Raw genomic sequence first — 23,732 nt, 5'->3', positions numbered from 1 at the left:
TCCGTTTTTGTTATTCTAAGGCCAGATTCACGGTTTTCCCACATTTATTTTCATACTTTCATACCTTCATCCAACCCAAAAAACAAAACTAACCTTAAAGTCCTATTGGTACGAGTTTTTACACACCATTTAAATAATATAATCTTGTCAAAGAGTATTCAAAAATGAATGATCAAGCCTCATGGATACTCATGAAGTTGTACAACAAAAATAATGCATGTTTCCCTCTGCATAGTTGAAACCGATGAGTACAATACTAGTTGAGACTTGTGCTCTTTATGGTGTGACGAGTCCGAGTGCAAATTAAAAATGGGTCAGAAGAGAAATTAAGTCCTGAAAAACAGAGTTCCGGGGAGACTTTACCATACAAGTTCAAACCAGAGACTAAATCAACATAACATGGCGCAAGGGAGCAAGATTAACATTAATTAACATCGGATCTCGGGCGTCTACTGAATGGTAAATATCTTAAATTTACGTCTCTTCACTCTATTACAAGCAAGAACAGCAATTGTGCTCAATCCACTCCGCTCGGCGCTTGGTCAGATGTAAATAAAAGCAAAATTAAAATTCTAAATTTAAAGAGCGACAGCCTGAATCCAATCTATCGAATTCAACAAAGCACCGCCTGAAGTGATAGTAGACCTTTAAACTTGATTCTTCACTCAACAAAATCCAATTTTCCCTTCCTGAAATAGTCTTAATTCTCATCACATTATTGTGTTGTCCTTGCCTTGTGACTGCCTACACACATTTGTATTCACACTAGACACACACATGGAGAGTGAACATCCTGAATCATTTAGCAGCTAAATGAGTCCCTGCTGACTCCAGCAGGGCGACTACGTATACTCGGCTTGAGCTTGCATGTGAGTGAGTTTTTGTGTTAGAGCACGAATCAAAACATTGTGTGTGTGGAAGTGTGAGTGTGTGTGTGTGTGTGTGTTGTCCGCATTCCGGTGCAGCGTCAGCATGCCCGACGCGGGAAGGAACCATCGCGGTAAACACATTTTTATAATCCAATCACATTAGAATTAAGCAAAGCGCACCTGACATCAGCCTTCTGCACACACCACTGCAAAATGGAGTCGAACCGAGTTTTACAGAACAGAAACCAACCAGGTCCCCAACTTTGAGTTATTTTTTGTGTTTAAAATCTTACAAAAATGTCCTAATGATGTTAATGCAGTAGCAAAAATAAGTATGTTTTGTAAAAATCTACACAAAGTTGTTATTCACGCTAAGACTGTTAAAAACCTTTTTTTTAAAGCAATTAATCACATGCAGTTCATAATTAACTTCTGGTCAATACATTTTTTCATGTTTTAAATGCAACAATGTATATTTTACAATAGCCTTATTCTTCAGGATTATGATTGATTGTTATGATGTTAACTAATTCACTGCCATTAACAGTTATAGACACCAAATCCATCGAACGATCGCTCCCAGTCAAAAGTGAGTGCACATCTGTTGCTATATAATGAGAGCCATTGAATTAATACTTAAAAATACATCTAAGAAAACGGATCATTTTTACCTGGTCAAGATGTCAAGATGGACATTTTTTCTGTAAGCGTCCCTCAGAGATTAAAAAAAAAAAGTTTAATGCTTTGAGGTGATTGTAACTTGCCCATGTTATAAAAAATCATATTTAAAAAGACCGTAGTGTTTAATCAAGTATAAAAATGACAAGAATAAACGAGCCGAACCCGATTGTAGTGCGTACACATGCCGGCAATTGTTTGATTTTACAAGCTTGTCGCGATGTCTATCTTCATAAATTAAAAAAAAAACATGTGGGCCGTATCAATAAATGAAAGACTTTAACGCAAGCGTGCTCGCACGGTCCGCGCTTCAGTGCCTCCACGCTAAAAAAAACACGCTTAATTGGTTGTAAGCGTTCACTTGAGTTGTGAAATTGTAAATATAACGGTGTTATTGTCCAAATGTGTTTGTTTGGGTTTATTGATGTCCATCCAGCATGTCTTCCCTTTAGAGTTTTTCAAACTGTTTATTTTGGATTGACAAATGACTAACTGGAGGCGCTTTGGGAAGGTTTTAAGTGGCGTTGAAAACGTTTTTTTTTTTGCCGACATCATGACAGCCTTGGGGTCTGTCTAAACATTTGTTTACCAAATACTAACAGGCAAAGTGATAGGAAGCGAGGTGTTACGCAAAACAGTTTTCATTTCTGCATGCAAAAAAAAAAATCGGGACAGGGGTAGATTAAAAAGATAGAGAGACTAGTCCAAATGAATTGGTGTAAGACTGCCGCGTTATGCAATAAGTGAATTAATAATAGGCTAAATGAAAATGAGTTCGGTAATTTGTCCAGCTGCAATTTATCACAGGCAAATGTACTCGACACCCCAATGGAGACTCCTGCTTCCAGTCTATTGGTCATCAACACCGTGTAGAACTAAAAATCACATATACAAAATATAAAAAAATATATCTATATTACGAATTGTACAGTGATACCATTGCTACATTGAGGCTAATGGATAAAGATATTGTACGAGCCATTTTAGCCTGCAATGAAACAATGGCAGTCTTCTTTAAAACTAATGTTTTCAGGTAAAGGGTGAGACGTCAAACATGAAACGTATTTGCAAATGACGTGAAAATGCAAATGTCTGCAGTTACTTTGACATATTTCAGATTCAACACTATTAGCTAATTACACTATAAACTAATTACACGCATTATGAAAAATCTGATGGGCAAAAAAAAAATTGAAACATTTTACTTCGAATTTGTTAACACCAATATTACAAATTTCAAAAATAATTTTGGATCAAATAAACACTTGATAGGCTCTCATTGGGAGATAACAAAAATGGCGTTATATTTCTCACATATTTTATATTTAGATTAGATTAAATTAAATTATTTATTTAACAATAAAAAAGCTTTCCAATTTTAATGTTATGTATTGTGAATTTAATTTTTTTATTTTTCATTATCATTTTTAAAATTGTCTGTGTTTCATTATATAAAAAATGTGCTTTCACAGCTAGTCTGGCTAAACTTTTCTTTAAAAGCATGAACTATATTATTCTCTGGGTCAAATTCATTGAAAGACACACATTCCAGGTCAATATGTTTAACTTCCTAGATAATTATGGGATCCAGAGAGCTTAATCTCAACGTTATCCCTCCCCCCGATTGTTGAGACAGCATCCGCCGTGTGCCGGTAACGAGAGGCGAGGACATTAGAGAGGATGAGCTGAGAAACAAAATATGTGTACGGCGTGTGCGTGTGGTGGGATGAGAACAGTGTGCGTAGTGGTTGTGGAGTAGAAAGCAGTGAGCAGGTCTGCAGGGGAGAGATAAGACCACTTCAAGTGTCACTACAAGACACTACATTGATCTGCGGCAGACGAGGCGAGAAGATGGAAAGGAAGGGAGGAAGGCAGTGTGATTATTGTGAATAATGGACTTCTCAACACAATTGCACAGGCACTTAAATTGTTCTTATAAATGAACTTGGCTCGCTATCTACCTGCTACATAAATACGACTATTTATATATTTAAAAAAAAAGAGTCACAATAGCATATTGTTTACTCCAGAGATACATGACGTAAATCAACTTAAAAGGGACGAATTAGCAGTTGGTTTTGCAGTATTTGTAAAACTAGCGGGCAGGTGAGAGTCTATTAAAGGGAGTTTATGTTGCGTTAAACAGGAATTGAATATCTTATTAAAAATGTTTTTAAAAAAAGAATCAGACACGACTGAAATGATACATTGGAGAGCTTGTCTTAAAGTAATACAGAAATTCAAAGACCTCTCATATTTATCTTTGATTCCAAGGATGTTAAGCAATGTCTTATTTTTTTTTAGAGTGACCTTAAACTGTTAATGGCACTTCTTTATTTATTCTATTATCTTTAGTTGTGTGCGCACACAACCAAATATCCTAAATGTCTTTTTGAACAAACAAACATGTTTACAAGACACACTAGTCAGTTAGAACTACTCTTTTAGCTTGCAAAATGATTGCAGATGACCATGTTTATGTCTTTTTTACTTATGTTCCATCTTTTTATCTGGATATGTCTTGTAAATGTACAAGGCTTGTATTTGGTTGACAAGTTGACATCTTTTCTAGTTGCTAGGCTCAGCAGAGCATTACATCCACAAGGAGCCATTAGAAAGGTAATAATTAGACCTGGAAAAAGCTTGACAATGTTCCAAATAATACCAGAGTGCGAGGATGGAACAAGTGCACGTCATTCTTAGAAAATAGCATTATGGTAGCCTCTATTATTGTGAAACTATTGTGATTTTTTTTTATTTTTAGCAGAAATTGTGCAATTTTCTGCACAAACTATACTTGTTTTCCAGAATACAACAAGGCATACTGCAAGTAGTTACGTGTGTGACTACTTCTTATTTATTGATTATTTATTTGTGCACTTCATGGTGAAGCTTTAAATCTCATTCTACTTAATGACAAAGACATTCAATTCAATTCAATATTATAATCCATGTTAAAGAATCGAAAGCGCAAGAGGAAACATTATTCCATCATTTTTTTTTCTTCCATCCACAATTGTGACACTCAAGTAAAAGTGGGAAAAATGTAGAGGAAGCAGCAGGTTGCAAGTGTCCATTTGATGAACAGGTTGTGTGAAAGGAATCCAGCTGCCACACATCATCTCATTAGCACCCGGCGCCATGGCAACCGCATCCGCAGCCAGAACAAGAGCCGGACTTTATAGAGCGGCAGTATAATGTAAAAAGTGACTAATGAGAAGTGCTGCAGTCCAAAAGCCCACATGGAGAGGATAATAGTGAGTGATTCTAATGACTTCAACCAAGCATTTATTACCTATGTAGTGGATTTGATACCCTACACTTGAACCAAATCATACCTTGAAATGTGTCAACTGTGCTTTGATACTTTTTTTTCTGAAAACGCACTTGAATTTAGTTTGTGTCAACATTTTGAAAAAAATAAAAAGCCCACAGCCTGCTGCCCCTTGTTCACGGTGATGGCTTAACCCCTCTTAGCCCCCCTGACAAGAGTGACAGAGACATTACTAATCCGCCAATGACAAGTGGCTTTTCCAGCCTCCCAGCATGTCCCTTCCCATTCCTAACCCCATGGAGACTTGAAATACTGTTCAAATACTAATAATCATAAATACTTCTGTACAAACGACTATGTGCAACATAAAGCGAGTATACTTCAGAGTAAAACATCCAAAAGTGAGCCACCGTACATTCATTTTGGGATTTCCATTTAAACCACTGTGTAAGGCATTTAATTTTTCTTTTAAATTACAAGAGGGCCAACTGCGCGAGTATGACACACTCTTTTTACGTGTTTGTCAAGTTCAAGCGGTTCCGCCAGCAGCGACGTTTTTTGCAGTTTGTTGTCTTTGATCATGAAACTCTGCCGGACCCCCCGCTATTGCAGTAAAACCACTGAGACTAGGAACACATCTTTTTGATTGACACCCACTGTGTTCTCGGATGAATGCCAGCAATTAGCGGATTCATTTTGAGGAAAGGTGGGGTTGGCCGATGTGGTAAAGGGGATACGAATGTGTTTCACGCTGCGATTCTGTGGTGGAAACCGCCTTTGGGTCCCACTTGTGTCAAAGCGCTGTCTGGTGACTCATTCAGAGCTTTTGGTTTGACGCCTCTCAGTCATCGAGAGTCGGATTTAATCACATTGCAAAGAGGTTTTGTTTGTGTGTGACACTTGCTTTGTGTTGGCAAAACTTGGTTACGGGATATAATTTCACATCAAATCAATGGGCTTCCTTTTGAATAGGCAAATCTCGCATACTACGACTCTAGCCATTTGGCGTTTTAATTTATACGAGGGGGTGCATTAGTGAAGTCTTGATCCGAAACTCAGTATCGGTATTGGCGCCCCATACGGCTATTTTTGAAGTATTAGACTATTGGATTTGGATGCTGATTGTGTTTTAACTGATCACCTATATGTATCTCACTCTGTGTGTATTGATGTGAATGAAGTTAAATAAAAATGTGCTTTCCTCATTACGCTGCCTGAAGTCTGAGTATGTGGGATTTTGGGTTCAGGGTCAAGATTGGGGAATCAGGATGTCTGTGGGGTCATAGGTCAACATTGAGGACTAGGAAGATAAGTGTTCAGGGATTATGGTTTGGGATATAGTGCAAATTTTAAGGGTTGAATGATATATTGAGATATTATTTATCCCACCCAAAAAAAACATAATAAAAAAAAACAACTTCTATTAAATTGGCAATCAAATCGATATGAGCAAACAAAATGGTGATTTGGTTTGTGTGTGTATTTCTAAAAAAAAATGGCGGAATGGGTGATTGAGGCAAAGATAATCCAAGATCCAATCACACACATTCAAGGACACACACTCATGCATGTGGCAGGAATTTCAAATTACAATTCATGCATTCGCAAACACAAGCATGCCGGGCGGCTTGTACCTCGACATACGGGCGCGGGGAAATCCCACACGGCCGTGTTCCCGGCATTCAGCACGCAGGTAAGCGTGGCGTGCCCGTCCAGGACGTAGCCGGATACGCAGCTGTAGCGCACACTTTCCCCCACGGCGAAGTGCCCGCCGCTGCTTAGCACTGCTTTAGGCGGGACGCCGGGGTTCCCGCAGGATGTACTTTGGAGCTCTGTGGGGAGAGAGAGAGAGAGGGACGCCGTTTAAGTGGGTAAAGCATCTCTACAGCTGCAGATTTATGATCGTATACGAGCACAATGTTTCCCAGCGGAAAGCTTATAGATTTCAATTAGCAAGTGGTTTATGACCGGAGAGGAACATGGAGGAGAGCAGACCTGGCGTAAGACGTAACAAATTAACAGGCGTCGTATCTCGGAATAAATGAGTGAACTCCAGCATTTTCATCAGTTAGGTAGTAAGCTATTTGTCTCCGTGCAACACGTATGTGCTGAGAGTGAGAACAGGGGCAACGTCATAAGAGAAGAAATTAAATTTAACAGGTTTAAATGCCTGCTGCTATGTGGTGAGATTATAAAGGTAAGTAGCAATTTCATCCTGATTGTTGTGATGAGCGCCGTGCATGAGGGAAGTGATCCTTTCTCAGTCTGCCAACAGACTAGCAGATGTTTCCCTCCATGTGGCACCGTCATGTACCGCGCCGGTTCTGCCAGCAAAGACCGCCGCGTCCTGCGAGAGCATTTGTGCGCTCTGCGGTCGAAGCGGCCCGATGCCAAGGGATGTTCTTGAAGTTTTTCAAGTCAGTCGTCGGGGAAAACGCGAGCGCTGGGACGGAACTGACTCTTCTTCTCCCACCCCTTGACAAGTATTTCAACTCTGTCAAGGTGCAAGACATGTTGAAAGCAAATGGTCTCCCGAGAAAAGGCAGCATTATAAAAAGCCAAGACCCTCAATGCAAGTCAAAGACGTCAGATGTCATCAAGAAGGGAAAACGGGAAAGGAATGAAAATGTGTGAAAAGTAGGTCCAAATGGTTGGTAGATAAACAACTTAGTTTGCAGTAGTGGGTGGATTCACTTGGTTTTTTTTACTTTGACACAGTGCACCGGCCACATGTGATGACGAAAAATATGACTATTTTACTGCGGTCAAGTTGGATTTTTGCATTTACAAAACAATCACTATTTTTAAGAAAGTAAAAGAGGTTAAAAAAAAACGCTGTCTACTTCAACTGAACTTGCGTCGTCAAATCGAGCCTAGCATTTTCAACATGTCAGTATGTTAGAAATAAAAAAAAAAAAAAAAAAATACTGGCCCAACACCTTTTCATTCATCTAAAGCAAATGAACAAAATATTATTGAATATAGCTCGCACAAGAAGCTTAAGAAAACAAACAAATTGTCTTTGTTCCCCTTAATTAATTCACTTCCATTTACCGTTATAGCAATCAAATCAATTTCCACTTGAAAAACCGGTCATCAAATCACATTTAACGGCCATTAACAGCGATATACGTCCATTCCAATTTCACTCCAATTTTTTTTTAACCTGATTCCAATCACCGTATTTAACATCTATACATCTATATGCTTCTATATGGTGTAGAATTTAATTCCCTGCCACGAAACGAGGAAAAATAAAAATCTAACGATATCCAAATCTGATGTGAATGATGAGCAGCTCTGCCCTGAGTTTAAAGTTAATGAGGTCTCTCTCAAAGTTTCATATGGCGCTGGCAGATGCGTATTGTATACACACACTTACTGTATATGCGCATCAGGGAGAACGCAGCAGAAGGGAAAGGGAGGGTTGATGCTACGAGCCATAAAGCAGGAGGCTGATGGGAGAATGGGGAGCAGCTCTGCTTTTACACTTTCAGTGTGATTGATACAATGATGAAAGTGTGCAGACAGATAGGATTTAGAGAGGTTGGGCAGTGGGGGGGGGGGGAGGAGAGGGGTGGTGATTGAGGCGGCGACTTGGAGGCAGACAGATGGGTTTTGTTGGGGGAAAGAAAAGAGGATGCTTGGTGATTTCTGAAACTCTCTTTTGGGGTTAGCTGAGTGGTTAAGCGTATGGCTTGTACTTATCACCCAAGCACTCACAGCCAGGGGCGTCCTTTTGATGCAAATACGTTGCGGCAAACAAGTCTAGAATGGCCGAGCCGAAATTTGACGTGGGAGAATGGTACGCAGGATGATATTCCGTTCTCGACTTTAGTTAAAGATCAGCTGTTTCTGTAGTTTTAATTTTAAAGCCTAATGATGATTAACAATTGGTGTAAGCCATTCTCACAACGGGGACGTATTAAATGAATGTATGTTTTGTTCATTATTATAAATGCACATGTCCATTTAACAGATGTCTGATTGCAAAGTAATAAATGTTAGCACGGATACCCTACAGTCGTGAGGCCGATTGCATAAATTAACGACTTCTACATCGCTCATTTAGCGCCAAGATGCATCATTATTGTTGCCAGGGAGAAGATGCTCATCACTCGTCTGAGATGGTCATTGCCTTGCCAAAAAAAGCTTCCTTGATATGAATAATATCCATTACTTCACCAATAAGGGCTGTCAGATTTCTAACTTTTTTGGAAAGAGGAAAATGGGAATGTAATCGACTTAATAGGAAGATAAATTTGCCTCCAAACGAGTCGCAGTTGGAGACAAACTGCTAAGAAAAAAAGGAAAATGAGCATACTTAGCAATTAATTAAAATCCAAGCTTTTCCTAGGAGTTTTTTTCTTCACTTTAGACCCATTGCCATTTTTTCCCCAACAAAAACAGATGCCGGGTCATCCATCATTGGAGTGTGCAACCTGTTAGCCTATTGATTTTGCGTTGGGGTGTCAGGATGCTTGTGCTGGTTTGTTGTCCAATCACCGACACATTAAATAGTGCACACACACATTCCTTTTATCTCTTTTTCATTAATTTCCCTCTCTCCCTTGTTGGCTCACTACATTGCCGATTTTCTAATATTTTTAAGTCTTTATTCGTACTTGTTTCCTGCAACATTCTCTCAGGTCTAACTCCAAGAAACAAACTGTAATAGATGAAATTTTCTCCAAATGGCCTGCGTTTGGCTAGCAACTAAACAAAAAAACACAAAAAAATATTTAAAGCGGATGGTCACTGTATAAATCTACATTGCGGAATAAACGCTATCTTTGATTTATCTGTTTGAATGTATCAACATGTAATGGTTCCATCATGACACTTTACGCAGCCGCCAGACTCTTTGGCGCTGGTTTACTGCCGGGCGCCCTCAATTATTTATCCTCACCTTTTCTTCCCCCCTAATTACTCGCTGGGTCTTTCCATCTCGCCTCTCCCTTCCTCCCCCCGCGGACCCTTCTGGTCCGCCATAACCATCATCCCGGGCTCAGTTGCTTCATTACAAGCTGCTGCTTTTATGGCCCATCTGTAGAGCGATCGGCATTCGTCACACGCACGTACTGCGGAGTGGCCTGGCTACACTTGGATAACCCCAACACGCAAACTCCGACGAGCGTTTACCTGGACTTTAACTTCTCCCTGGGTAAGCAATTACTGTTATTTGGGGAGGGGCGTGGGTAAGATAATCAGGATACGATGGAGGAAATCAAAAATGGTCCTTTTCCAAGGTTTTAAAGTGACGTGTGACACGAAAAAGAACACTGGAGGATTCAATGACTTGAGAAGTTTTACTCCTCTGTCAGCAGCAACTTGGATTAAAGATGAGTTGACTTTTTTTCCCCTCAACTGAACAGATATGCAAAGAAAAGCGCAAAGAACGCATGGAAGATCCATTTAAACTCGTGTGAGGGATGAATCTGGCTCAAAATCCATTAGGAAGCATTTTCCGGAAAATATTTCCGATTTGGAGGAGTATTCAAATGAGGGTTTTCATCTCCTAACCTGAATGATCTTTGGCTCGATCTTCTAGCAGGAAATAAATGTGTGTTAAGTCCACATTGCTGGAGATCACTCATTTTGTAATGTAATATTTCAAATTGACTCGATTCACTAGAATGGAACCAAATTTTTATTAAATCTAAAACCTTTTTTGCAAGCAATATGCCCTTACAATGGATTCCTAGCTATTTTGATCCAGTGCAACTCACTCGCTTGTAAAAACTCTGGCAAATATTGAGCTAAAAAAAACACGCAAAAGATAAACCTGAATACGTCAAGGTTCATATTTGTAGCCAAGCTGTGAAACTACGTTGAAAACGAAAACCTTTGAGCTCTGTACTCCTTTAAAAAGTTAGCCATATTTGCACGTTACTCCGACTTTTTGGGGGTTGTTAAAGGTTTTATGGTGCATCCTACAGAAATACCTTTGTCAACTGGAATATATTAAAACGCACTCGCACATTTCCACTCCAGAGGCTTGCCCCTCCAGTCCATGCTTTCACTGCCTTCTCATCCCACCATGCATCAAGTTCAAAAGCACTCCTTCTCACTTTCACACGTTTTCACGAGCACCTGACCTTTCGCGACCCTCAAGACTCTTCCCGTCACTCAAAGTGTGCGATATACATCTAGAGACTAAGATACAAAAGTAAATGGAGTCATAATTGATTATAACCATGTTTTCTTTGGTTAAGCATATCTGGTATGTTTCACTTCAGCTAAGAAAAGCAAATTTGCAGGCAAATAAACTGGGTAAAAGCGTATAATAGTGTCAAAGAACAAAACAAACTCCAAAAATAAAATAACATAACTAATTTAGATTAGATCATACAAAAGTAGAGTATTTACTGTTTCAATTTCATCTTAACCAAGAATCTGTGGTTCTATTTTGCTACAAATAATATGGAAGTTACATTTGAACATGAAATTGTTTAAATGAGTAATGCGATTATAACTGTGGTTATTTAAAAAATGTAATTGGCTAATATGAACAATATTGACTAATAATGGATCAAATAACAAACATTCTAATCCAATATGCACTTTACTGACTGAAAAAAAAAGAAATATCTAATCCGATAATAGTACTGTTTAGTAAGAAAGAGGTATATTATCATAAACGAACAAATCAAATACTGTACACCGAGAAAATAATACTACTCGACCTCATTACCATTGTAATGGCAAACAGAATTGCGACAGGTGGATGCCACCTGCTGAAAATAACTGGACACAAATCAATAATAGAGGGCGAGTGACAGGCAATCCTACAATCATATTTCCGAAAAACTATTAGACGGCATCTGAGTGACGGCTGGGAACGAGTCGATCGTTTGCGACCAACGCAATTAGCCAATTTTCGCCAAGCGAGACCACGCCGGCTTCCATTTGATTCCCCTCTTTCTGTAAGTGAATGAGAACATAATGACAACCGTCGGACCACTTGCACGGCTCTACGAGACGGCCCAATTAGAGGCCCTTCACCTCCAGTTTGCCGTGCTGTGTGTGTGTAATAAACCCATGTGTGTGTATGTGTACAAGAAAAAGTGTGTGTTCCAATCCTGGCTGGGATGATCAATACCATTGATGCACCCTTCTCGATATTGTGAGTGGTGATGAACAGGCTCGAGTGCCCCCCAAATTTAGCTGCAATGTTGGGCCCACATTATTTCGCCCTAAAATGGAGTCTTCCGGTTCAATTGGATGAAATTGACTTTTTTGTGGGAGCTGTTATACATATTCTAATCGATTTTGTGTTTACGGTTGTTTAAGTGTATTATTTGGACTGTATAGTGCAGTAGAATTTAGCAACACGATTAATGAATGATCTTATTTTAATACAATAGGCACCGCTGGTTATAAGGCGCATTACTACAGCAATGTACTGCATTTGTTCTTTAGTTTTTAGGAATCTAATTGTGTTTTGAGCACTTTACTGAATCAATTTAATACAGTTATGCTCCGGCAAAGTGAGCTTGAGGTCATTTAGCCCAAACAGAATTGATACATTAGGTGTACAGTTTTAGGAAGAAAAGAATATAATGGACATTTATAGGGGATAACAAGCGCTGAAACGGCTTTCCATAAAAGGAAATAAAAGAGCAAATTTCCTGTATTCACCTTGGCTTGAATTCAAAAGTCTCACGTGCACCCGTGAATATCAGGCTCCAGTATTAATTAAAAGGCGCGAATGCTAATTGGCACGATCAATAACGGGTCGTTAGGCCCAGGGGGAGGGTGCCGGCGACCAATAGGAAATCGTTGTGTGCGACATGCACACACACGCAGTTTGAGAGGCGAGCCATCTGGAAAGATGGCGTCGCTTCACAGTGAGAGTGCAGAGGCAGACGAGTTGGCCCAAGGCAGATCGAAAGCTACAGTACGCCCCTAAAACTGGATCAATATCTATTAGGAGACTGACCACCATGGAGAGTCAGGGAGACCAAGAGAAAGGAACTTCCAAAAGATCCGACGCGGTGTCTGACATTGAACACAGCTGAGTAAATGAATATGGCCCTTGTGGGCTGATCAATAGCACACGACATTTCTTTGCTTACTACACACGTGTGCACCCTTGCTGCCTTTCTTATGTATTTCAATGTGTTCCTCACTTTACAGTCCGCCATTGTCACTATCACATTCAGTCCCCTTCAGGAGCCATTTCAGATGTGGCTCTTTTGACTCGTCCTCCAAAGAAGTCACAGCAAGCATACTGACAAGATCTGTCCAAGGTTAATGTGGCTAAGTGAAGTATGAATCACTAAGCAGTACGTCATGAACGCATTAGTCGAGAGATGCTGTTTGCGTTTTCTCCCGTAGATGTCTGTTCGAGTTTGGTAAAAAGCCTTAACCGGAAGTTCAAGTAATAGTTTCGGTTGCAAGATGTCTACGAGGGTGGTGATCTATTCATGTTACAAAACGCTGGTTTAGTACATGGAATTTTACTGGAGCAGCCCAGTACTTGTGATCAGATATTGTCTTGATGAAGCAGCATATGGCTCTAGCCCAAGGTTATTTTCATACTACTTGTTCCAAGTAATGATTGGAGTCACGAAGAGGCTCATGTTTATTTTAAGTGTGACACCAGCTGCTTTGTTACAGAAGCTACTGTATGTTGCATTCTTTCCTGTGGTTAAGACATCATACAACCCTGTCATTGTCGATTAAAGTAGGGGCCTGTATTTGAGGGAATACGGTACTCGTGTGTGTGAGCTAACACCATTATCGCATCATCTCAATCCGTTACTGCAGTGTGACTTATTAAATTTCACGTTACAGCTGAATTTTTGAGTAACTAATACATGCTCGCACGCAATCCCACATTCTGTAAAACCCATAAGCATTACATTCATAGGTCAATAGTGCAATCGCATTCTATATTTAGAGCTTTCATGGCTGAATTTCGAATGGAAGGGTTTTATATTTTCTCTCCTTGGATATGACGCCAGTGAAATAAGTCAACGGGGGCAAAGAGTGACTCAAAAATGTCACTACGGTGACATTTAAGTGTGATTGTGAAAAGTGACTCAAACCAAAATCAAGTGATATTTGCAAACATTTAAGTTATGACGTTGGCCAAGCTTCGAGGTATTCAGACTTCATCCATCCATCCATCCATCAATGATTTCTATCGAACAATCATAAAAAAAATCAGAGGGGACAAGAAAAGATCTGGCCAGGACAAGTTAAACATCCACAAGTTGCAAGCATGTTTCTAATATTACCAGAAGACTTCAATTTGACAGTAATAAATCATATACACATTGGCATTGATTCTTTTATAAAAAAATGTGACGTGAGGTCAACACATCTTCTGGCTCAAAACTCTTTGTGCCGCTTGCTAGACTTTAATTAAATAGCAAGGTGTCGCACCGATAACCACGTTGCGCAACATTTGGGGACGTTTTTCTCATCTTTAGACAAATTGGATTTTTATCATTTCTTTAGACATGAGACATCATCGGCGTCCTGTCAAGGCGAGATCCATTTACTGGAAAGACATTATTACTCTGTCACAATGTTACATATCCTGTCATTATTGCACCGCTTAGTTCTAAAACTTTGGCAAAGTGGTTGAAGAAGACGTGCATATTTCATCGTCCTGTAATCTGTGAACATTTTTCGTCAAAATGCTTCAAAAAGACGGCCTAACAAAACTGCATCGACTAGATCTGAGTTGTGCAGATTTGCTGATGCTGAAACTCTGGAAGTCAAAACTATATCAAACCAAAGAGATCCTGCATTTTCATGGTATAACTTTTTAAAGTGTACTTTCCACCTGGAGGGATTAACATGAGAAATATGCGGCGTTCATGCATTTCCATTACGGACACACACCTCCGCATTGACATCCAGAGCTTTGCACCCCCCGTTTTCTCTCCAGGGACAGTGCTGACATTTTCTCCCTCATTTGAAATGCATGACCCGCGCCGCACTCGTGGAGACGTGCGCGGCCTCATGCGTGTTTGCCGGCGCGCCTCATGTAACAATGCGGTAAAATAGGCGATAAAAGAAATGGATGAAACAAGGAGAGGCGAGCAAAGGAATAATACAAGGCCTAAACTTGCAGTACGGCGCTTTAGCTGTGGGACAACATCATGTTTAGCCTGTTTCTGCCACACCCTCTAAAATCCGAGCATCGTAGATCAATGTTTGCATAGGGTTAGCTTCTGCTGTGACTTAAAATGAGTTTATCACTAGTAGAATGTTCGCATAGTTACTGCATTTACCTTAATTGGGTGTCATTGACGGCAAGAGACGTCAAACCACCTGCTGGTTCAATTGGACAAATCATTTACTCTGAAAATCTGGTACACGGTCGATTAGTCGCTGGTCTTTTGGTCGCCGATCTTTTGGTTGCCGGTCTTTTGGTCGCCCGGAAGGTAAGTGATAATTACCATTTAAATTGTTGCTCAAATTCCCTAAATACAAACTGCGAATTACTACTTAGTCATACTTAATGCCCTAGTAATTATTAAGCTAAAGAAAAGCTCCAAATTTCCCGGAATTTTATTGTTTTTTGTTGGAGAACTTGTTAAACCCTGACTGACGTAGCTTCTTAAAGGGACAACGCATGTACATACAAACTCTTATACACTCACACGTCGGCTCAGTGAAACTGCTTAGGGCCATTGTTGGCTTTTATTGATGCGTAGACCGTGTTGTTTTACCTTGTTTTGTCGCCGGTCTTTTGGTCGCCCGTTGTCGCGGTCGGGGCGACCAAAAGACCGCGACCAAAAGACCGCGACCAAAAGACCGGCGACCAAAAGACCAGCGACCAATCGACCGCACACGGTAAATCGTATCATTTTTTGTAATTTCCAGAGAGCCATGTTGAAGTGAATTGAAGAGGTTGGTTCGAGCAGAAAATGTGCTGTTATGCAAATTTTGTGGCATTTGTTGGATTTTTATTTTCCTTCTATGCAGTGTAATGCTTTTCATTTACATTAGGGGTTTGTACATTTGCAAAGGGGCGGGGTCATCCACTAATAGAAGGGTTACATTGGCCTTGTGTGGTACTTAACGTCAAAATTATAATTAAAAAATGTCGACAAAGTTAATGAATGTTTTATGATGGTTTGAAGTGCCCACACTAACACTAATTAGACTTTAAAGGCCACAGATCACGTTCCTAAGCCAAGTCAATGTGACAAAGCATCTTATGAGGTCCACTTGCGACTCTGTCGCTCACCTTTGTCCATCAGTTGTATATGATCACATTAATTTGTCAATTAAGTTTTACGATAAACAGCCAGAGAAGGTCAAGGATGCCAGTAAAGCAGGGCTACATGCTCAATTACCGGAAGGTCACCATCGCTGTTTATGTATTATTCACTTTTATTTACTTGGTCACGTTTTCAAAGCAAGGTCGCATGCAAATTCCCTAACAAAAAGATTCATTATTAATAGTTTTGCATGCCTTTTTTGGCTGAATAGGCCAACTGCTTTGTTTCATCTTGCTAAGAAAAGATGCGTATTTGCATTTAGAAATGAACTCGAAAATGAATTTCAAACAGACAAAGAGATGTTCTCAGGAAGAAAAGTCCAAAAAACATCAGAGGCATTTGCCTTCTCTTTTTTGGTCTGCAAACAAAAGCAATTGTTATCATTGCTCTGTGTTTTTTTTGGCCTACTGCTGTATCCATTATGACTGAGCATCTTTGTCAGCACACACAAACATTGTCATCACAACTGATAACGCAATTTGATCACGCTTCCAAGAGGAACATGACAGCAGACTTCTAAATACGCAGCGAGAATGCTTTTAAATGTTGAGGTTTCAAGTTCAGAAGGGTTGCGCACAAACATTTTAGCCACACTAATAATACGACATTCTGGGAGTGAGTTTGAACTCTATCCACACTGAACTCACATGCAAAGCTATAATGGATATTATTCTTGCTTTATTAAATTTGCCTTTTCCCCCCCCTTTCAATTTGACCGAGTAAAGATAATTATATGATCAATTATGTATTCTCAAACTGTTTGGTTTCAAGGACCCCTTGCAGGAAGCCATAAACATAATGAATTGTACCCTCAAATGCCACAAAATTAAAAAGTAGGTGTCAAGTTGGTGTCAGAAATGTGTTTTTCTCAGCGTAGTGAAAAAGAAATTTCATTTCTGATACAAATGAAGAACTGATCAAGCTGTTTGTCTTTTTTTGTTTTTCTCTTAATTTAGGAAAGTTCCATTATTGATGAAAACAAAGTCAGACCTACAAAAATCAAGGTAATATAACGGGAATAAAACATACTAAGAACATTTTAATAAGATGTATTTGAGGTCAATGTTAAACAAGTGAAGGAAATGAGTTTTAAATTGACAACTTTAATCTCATAATGTAATGCACGACTTAAGAAATGAAGCCTGAAATATGCAGAAATTGATCTTTTTTAGGCATGTCTGTTACCATGCATACACAATAATACATGCAATGCATCATATTAAACGATGGGTTGGATAGTGTAACATTTTTTCCATTGAATTTAACTCAAGTGAACAAGGTGAAAAAGGACAGCGGAAACAAAAAGAATAATTCTTCAACATGGTGTGTATGTGTGTGTGTGTGTGTGTGTGTGTGTGTGTGTGCAATCATCTGTGATTCCTTCTCATCAGTACAATATCAAACCGCCTCTGACATGATACTAAATAATACATCACTCCCTTTTCTTTCTGTCTCTCACACACACACTAATACACCCCTTGCATGCGTGCTGCCATATGAATTAGTAATGTCATGGTGGTCTTCACAGCAGAACGTGAGGGGGCTGCTGTGTAGATACCCAACAATGACTTCAATGGCCGCTATAGTTTTATATTCCGGAATCCATGTGTGGAAGGAGACAATGGAGGGGTCTTCCCCATGTCAGCTTGGAGGAACGCTCCCCTGGCAGAAAGGTGCCTGAGGCACTTCCAGGCCAGGTAGGACGTGGAACCCTTTGGGGTGCTTGGTATAGAGCGGCCCTCTGATCACATGCCCCGATAACCCGACATGACAGCGTCAGGACCGGGGGGGATGTCAGATACAGACCGCCTATGTGCTCTTTGACCACAATTTCAACTCATCTGCTAGGTCGAGTGTGAGAGCGTTGCGATATGATTCATTATGCGTACGGTTGAAGCGCCGTGTGTCTATAAACAAGTCATGATTTGTGGACTGGATCTTGAATTACTACTGTGGAGATTCAAAGAAATGTAGTATTTTATTTTTTGGGACTAAGTCGCACCCAAGTATAAGTCGCACCAGGCAAATAATGGACAAAGAAGAGGTAAAAAGTATATAGAAGTGGCACTGGTTTATAAGTCACATTTTAGGGAGGGAGGGCCAATTTTTTATTTGATCAGAAAAGAAAGACAAACATGCTTTAAACTAAAGTAGTTAAAGAGAAAACAACAGGCTAAATAGGCATCTGTTTATGTGAAATTGACATTTTGAAATTGATTTTTTTGATAAGTATAGCTTTAAAAAATGGGCTTTCAGTGGTCAAAGGAAAAAAAACAATAAAACCACCGGGCGCATTTGAGTATCAGTTGTAAATATGAAATAAATTGCAACTTAAAGCCCTTTGGCTGCAGTTTTTATCTCTATATGTATTTTGGGGGGCTCAAATTATTTAGAAAAATATATTGTAATATTAAAAACGGTATACGATTAAAAAAAAAGCTATTTTTTGCCATAAAAACATTGTTTTATCATTATTTTGACCATGCTAGAAACACAAAGTGTCAGACATAACATTTTAAAATGCCAAAAGATATCTGAAACATGTCCAGTATGCGGATAACAGGGGGATTACATGCTACGGAAATGAACCTGCCAAAAATAATCCATGTTGAATCATGCCACACGTGTGTAGCACTCCTCCGGGAACATTATAGGACCTTGCATATGGTGGCAAATGCATAAATAAACAACGGAGGAATATTCAGACGATTCCCTGGGAAGTTTTCCGCGAGACCAAACATTTCCCGTTGCACATCCACATATTACTCGTGTTGATGTGTTCCCAGTAGGAGGAATTGTGGCTGCTACCTATACGTACATAGGTCATCTGGGCGGTTGAAGTTTTTAGGCAAACATCTTAGTGAATTTGTGGTAATCTCATTGAAATATATTGCAGAAATTTGAGATTAAAAGAAGTACAAAACCAAATGTAAAATTGCACGTTAAAACCGAACTAAGTCAACTTCGATAGCAAATTTCTTGAACAGAGTTTTGCGTAGTATAATAAATTGACACAATTATGACTACCCCTACACAACAAGTTAATTGTTTAGGTAGTTTTGTTTGTTTCCATGGCCCCAATGATTTTGGTGCCTATGCGAATGAATGGCGTCTTGTCAGAAACTGGGTTCATCTGGGAAAAAGTCCCACTTTTGTGTCAGATTGGTCCACTTTTTACAACCCGACACGATCATTCACAATGCAGGCTAGGCTTGACAGCCGCTCACTGTGTGAAAGGAATTAAAGTGTCACCTGTGACACGTTGAAAACTGAACATGTCAAATTCCTGGAGAACTTTTCTTCAAGTTCCTCAAAGGAGAAACGCAGGAAGCATTGACAAAGATATCGTGGAATGTGAACACGATGTCTCAGGGGTTACTATGGTAGCTACATTTTGAGGTAAACCACATTCAAATGATTAAAATATATATATTTGAATTCCGTTTTAACAAAGTTGACGTGACCAAAAACCGTGGAAGGTCTTGTCAATATTGAGGGGTTCAGTTTTGTGGTAAACATGTACACGAATACTGTAGTAGTACAGTGCGCTGACATATTCTTACCTTCATAGGTGAGCTTGAAGCCGTGTGCAGAGACGGCAAAGTCGCTCGTCAGTCTCAAAGAGAAAACATTCCCAGTGCTTGTGACTGGAGGAGGCACCTGGAACCCAGTAAGCCTGCAGAGGCAAACAATAGGCACATAAGTCAACAAAATACTCATTTGAGAGCGTGAAAACGGACTAATTCATGACTGAAATGTTAAATAAGCAGATAGGAAAATCCCAGATTTTGTGACATATTTTTTTCCTATCAGAAATCTGCAAAGCACAAAGAGAAGGGAGGAGTGGTTTCCAAGAAAAAATAGCTGCAAACATAAATGAATTTCCAGGAAACCATCTTCCTAAGTATACTCTGTTAGTGTGATTACAGCACTTTTTGTGTTTGCTTCTCGTATTCAAGCCTTGGAGGCAAGTCATAAAAAAACCTCCCCATTATTTGAAAATACATTTACATTTTAAAAAAGGAGGAGGAAAGCTAGGCTGGGGGGGAGAGTGAAATGGCAATAAAAGGCCACCAGTGGGTGAAGGGGTTCTTCAATAAATCATCCCACAAGATTAAAGCCAATAGAGATGTGAACCCGCAGTGTTGTTTGATATAGAATCAGGAAAACAACTAAGAGGGCCACAAAGCCAACTCCGTCCGTATTGGCGGTTAAAAGATGGGGCGTGCTTTCTTTTTTATCCAAAAATCAGGGTACCAATATAAAATAATATATAGGGTGAGGCCTGTAAAATATTGTTTGTTTCACCCAAAAAAGAAAATAATCAAAAATCAAATTAATCCCAAGGAACTTTATAAATTGAAGTAAGAACTAAATCATAACTGGAGTCTGCAGATGAAAAAAAGATGTATATATTGACAATAATAAAATTAAGTATGAGGTTTTTTCATTCATTTGTACGGTAAAAAGGACAAAAATCTAATAAAATGCATGAAAATATTAAATAGTAAATTGTTGCATCAAATCATAAACAATAGCCCAAAACAATATAAATATTATAGGACGATACTAAAAATGAAATTAAAAAGAAAACTCATCTAATAAATAACAGGAAAATTTAAATATTCCCCCCAAAAACAGTACACAAAATGACAATCCGTTAAAATAAAATAAAAAGTAAACGATATTTGTTATTTCCATTGGTCAAAAGAAGTTTGTTTTTATGGGCGCCCAAAGATGGCAAACATAGATCATAATCCAAAAAGCACTTGAGTTGAAGCATCTCCAAAGAGTTATTTTAAAACATTTACTTTACAACATGTAGTGCCTGTTTACTTTGGAGCCATTGACCTCTCCTTGCACCCGTCGTCCTCCTCAATACGCTTTTTCATCTTTTATACCCCCAGTCTATTTATTTGATGCCTCAACAAACAAGAGTAAGTGTCTCCTCCATCTTTTACGCGTCATGCTGATATCGTCCAGCAGCCTCTGCTTGTGAAAAGGCACACTTTTCATTTTTATGGTAGATGTATTATTGCGGCACACTATTAGCTACGCCGTTGCGTTTTAGTGACGTCTGATTACATCCCGCGATACTGGGATGTGTGATTCTGCCGCCTCAGGAATATTGGCCTTTGTTGTTGTTGTTTTGTTTCTGCAAAAGCAATGGATTTTGCATAAAAAGCCTCATTTAGATGTAAAAGTCTGTCATGTGATGTATATTATGGTTAAAGGTTTGAGCATGCAGTCCCACTAATGCGATTGTAAGCCTACTTTTCTCTTTTGTACTTGCACTTAAATGTCACTTTTATCACCGTAGGGGGGGTAGGAATTAATTTTTCTTATCATAATTTGAAATATGAATAGGATCTATACATAGGATAAAGAAACGTTGCTGCAGACACATTAAACACATGAAAACCAATGTAAAGTTTGCCCCTCAGAACAAGTATTTAAAGTTACAATTCACTTTCTTCACTTTTCCTCTTGGGGGTTCAGTTTTCTTTCCACGAATGAAAGCCGATAAATCTTTTCTAGAGCCCACCCGGTTCGCACCGAGGTTGCCCCCACTTAGAGCAAACGTAAATCAGTTGGCAGTGGGATCACTTGTTTGTTAGGGACAAACTATACCACTTGTCTGTGAAAGGGCTACTGGATAATGTCATTGCATAAACTATTTCAGGGTATATCATATCTATGGCTTTTACAAGACTCTAGTAGGAATAGGCGCTTAAGAAAGGGCCTTTTTTTACTCATTTTATAGGTATTTTCTTGCATTTCAACACTGGAAACCATGACGATCAAACTGCCAAGTGCCATCCATGACTGAACAATGTGACTGTCGTAGCATATATTGGCTAGGACACCTTAAGATGTGAAAATGGTCAGACTGCAGGTCCTCCATGACACCCAATAATCCAAACTTAATTTCAGAACCATAAATCACAACTGTATTTAGTAATTATAGCTATTTTGACTGAGAGCTTATCGATTGGTTAACAACCACTACTTCTCAACTGTTAATTGTTATTTTACAACATGTTTAAACCTCATTTTAATCTTCTAGCAATTGCTTCTGACTTTTTTTTTTTAAACATAATCACTGCGGCAATCCACTCCATTCAAACATCTTTTCTATTGCCTCACATTAATTCTGCAGCTCGACAAACACACAGGCTTCCCTCATTGGGGCCATTAATGGTGTTTTTTTTTCCTTTTTTCTGAACTCACAAATGACTGCTTCTGTTATTTCGAGACGTTTCATCATGCGGCATCTCGTTAGCATTCATATAATCATCAGATAAACTCTGTTTGACACAAGAGCCAGCGCACACGCTTAGGAGGAGGGGAGGTCGGGGGGTCATAATTGTTCAGGTTGGCTGGAAAGTCAAGGGCAAGCATATTCTTTTTCTGCCTGCCATATATTATTTTTAAATTCTCATTCAGATGTAAAAGAACTGTTATCTCGTTATTTATGCATCTTGATTCTTTTGTCTCACGTTCTAAAAATGATCGATAAACATAAGTCATTTGTAGATGCAAAACACGCATGTGCGTTCACAGTCAGTTTTCAGTTCATGTGTTCAATACTCGACTAGTAAATTAGTCTTTAACCAGCCATAATAAACAATGTATTTGGACATGGACATTATAAATCAGTAACCTTTGCAAATAATCACGGCGAATGAGTCCAACAGCAATTTCAACATATTGTTAAAGCCACCACATTTGGGATTCGATGGAGTGACTCCACCCTGGCCAGGATGCGAGGCACTCCAACAGGGGCGAGGGGGGGCCGGGGTTCGGACAGCATTAACCTCGCTGTCAGCCCCAAAGGTTTAGGAAGGAACATGTTGTGACTCGGACTGACAAGTAGTGATGGAAGTTTAACACCCAGAGAGCCTTTACTTGTCTGGCCATGCATTTTCTATGAATCCGTAGAATGAATAGTAATTTTTGATTACATTTTGCTCAAAACTACATATAATCTGTCTGGAAGACAGATTTTTTACAGTAAAATAACAAGCGCTTTTGTATTTGTAAATCCCACGATCACTCAACATCTGTCGGACTAGTTTGCTTTGTTATTTTAAAAGCTCAATCACCTGCAGAAAAATACGCCGATGTATAAAATTCCTCAATAATGTTAAAAAATGTCAGAGTCGAAAAAAAAACGCTCTCCATCCACCGTATACCCAAGCAGACTAATGCTGAACCATCACGACACGATACTCCCAGTGACTTTTATACATTTGCCCTTTTCCCGTGCCCATACAGCATTGCAACATAAGTATCAACAGGTGGAACACCATCACACCTGAACCTATTCCACCAGCCTCCGTGTGCAAACATGATTTTCCTAACGATAGTTCCAACTCCATTCATAAACAACGGCCCTGAACTGTTTAATAATAAATACTGTGTACCTTTGCCTTACCCACAACCTCCCTCCCTCGTTTAAACAAGCCAGATAGATAGTGACTACTGACCCCCCACTCCCAGAGCTAAAGCTTGTTTAGGCTTGAGGCTATCCCATCGCTTACTATTACACTTGACGGCGTGGGGCAGGGGACACACATCAGCACATGCAGCGAAAAAGACACGTGCATCCACACAGAAGGCACAGGGAAAATAACGCAAATGGACATGCGTGCCGGTGCCCGC

The 23,732-nt window shown here is 39.4% G+C and overlaps 1 protein-coding gene across 6 annotated transcripts in view; it reads right to left on the bottom strand.

The window, feature by feature from the left end:
• Nucleotides 1–23,732, bottom strand: part of csmd3b (CUB and Sushi multiple domains 3b) — a 185,887-nt gene that overhangs the window by 107,328 nt on the left and 54,827 nt on the right. For all 6 annotated transcript variants that reach the window (XM_077590441.1, XM_077590443.1, XM_077590445.1 and 3 more), the window contains exons 3-4: nucleotides 19,631–19,743; nucleotides 6,456–6,653 (exon numbers count right to left, since the gene is read on the bottom strand). In XM_077590441.1, coding sequence (XP_077446567.1) covers nucleotides 6,456–6,653; nucleotides 19,631–19,743 — 311 coding nt within the window. The remainder of the gene's footprint in view (nucleotides 1–6,455; nucleotides 6,654–19,630; nucleotides 19,744–23,732) is intronic.

The sequence above is a fragment of the Stigmatopora argus genome, chromosome 21 (genome assembly GCF_051989625.1).
Source record: "Stigmatopora argus isolate UIUO_Sarg chromosome 21, RoL_Sarg_1.0, whole genome shotgun sequence".
In the NCBI taxonomy this organism is placed as follows: domain Eukaryota; kingdom Metazoa; phylum Chordata; class Actinopteri; order Syngnathiformes; family Syngnathidae; genus Stigmatopora; species Stigmatopora argus.
Note: the sequence above shows the minus strand (reverse complement) of the source record. Positions and strands in the feature narration are given on the sequence as shown.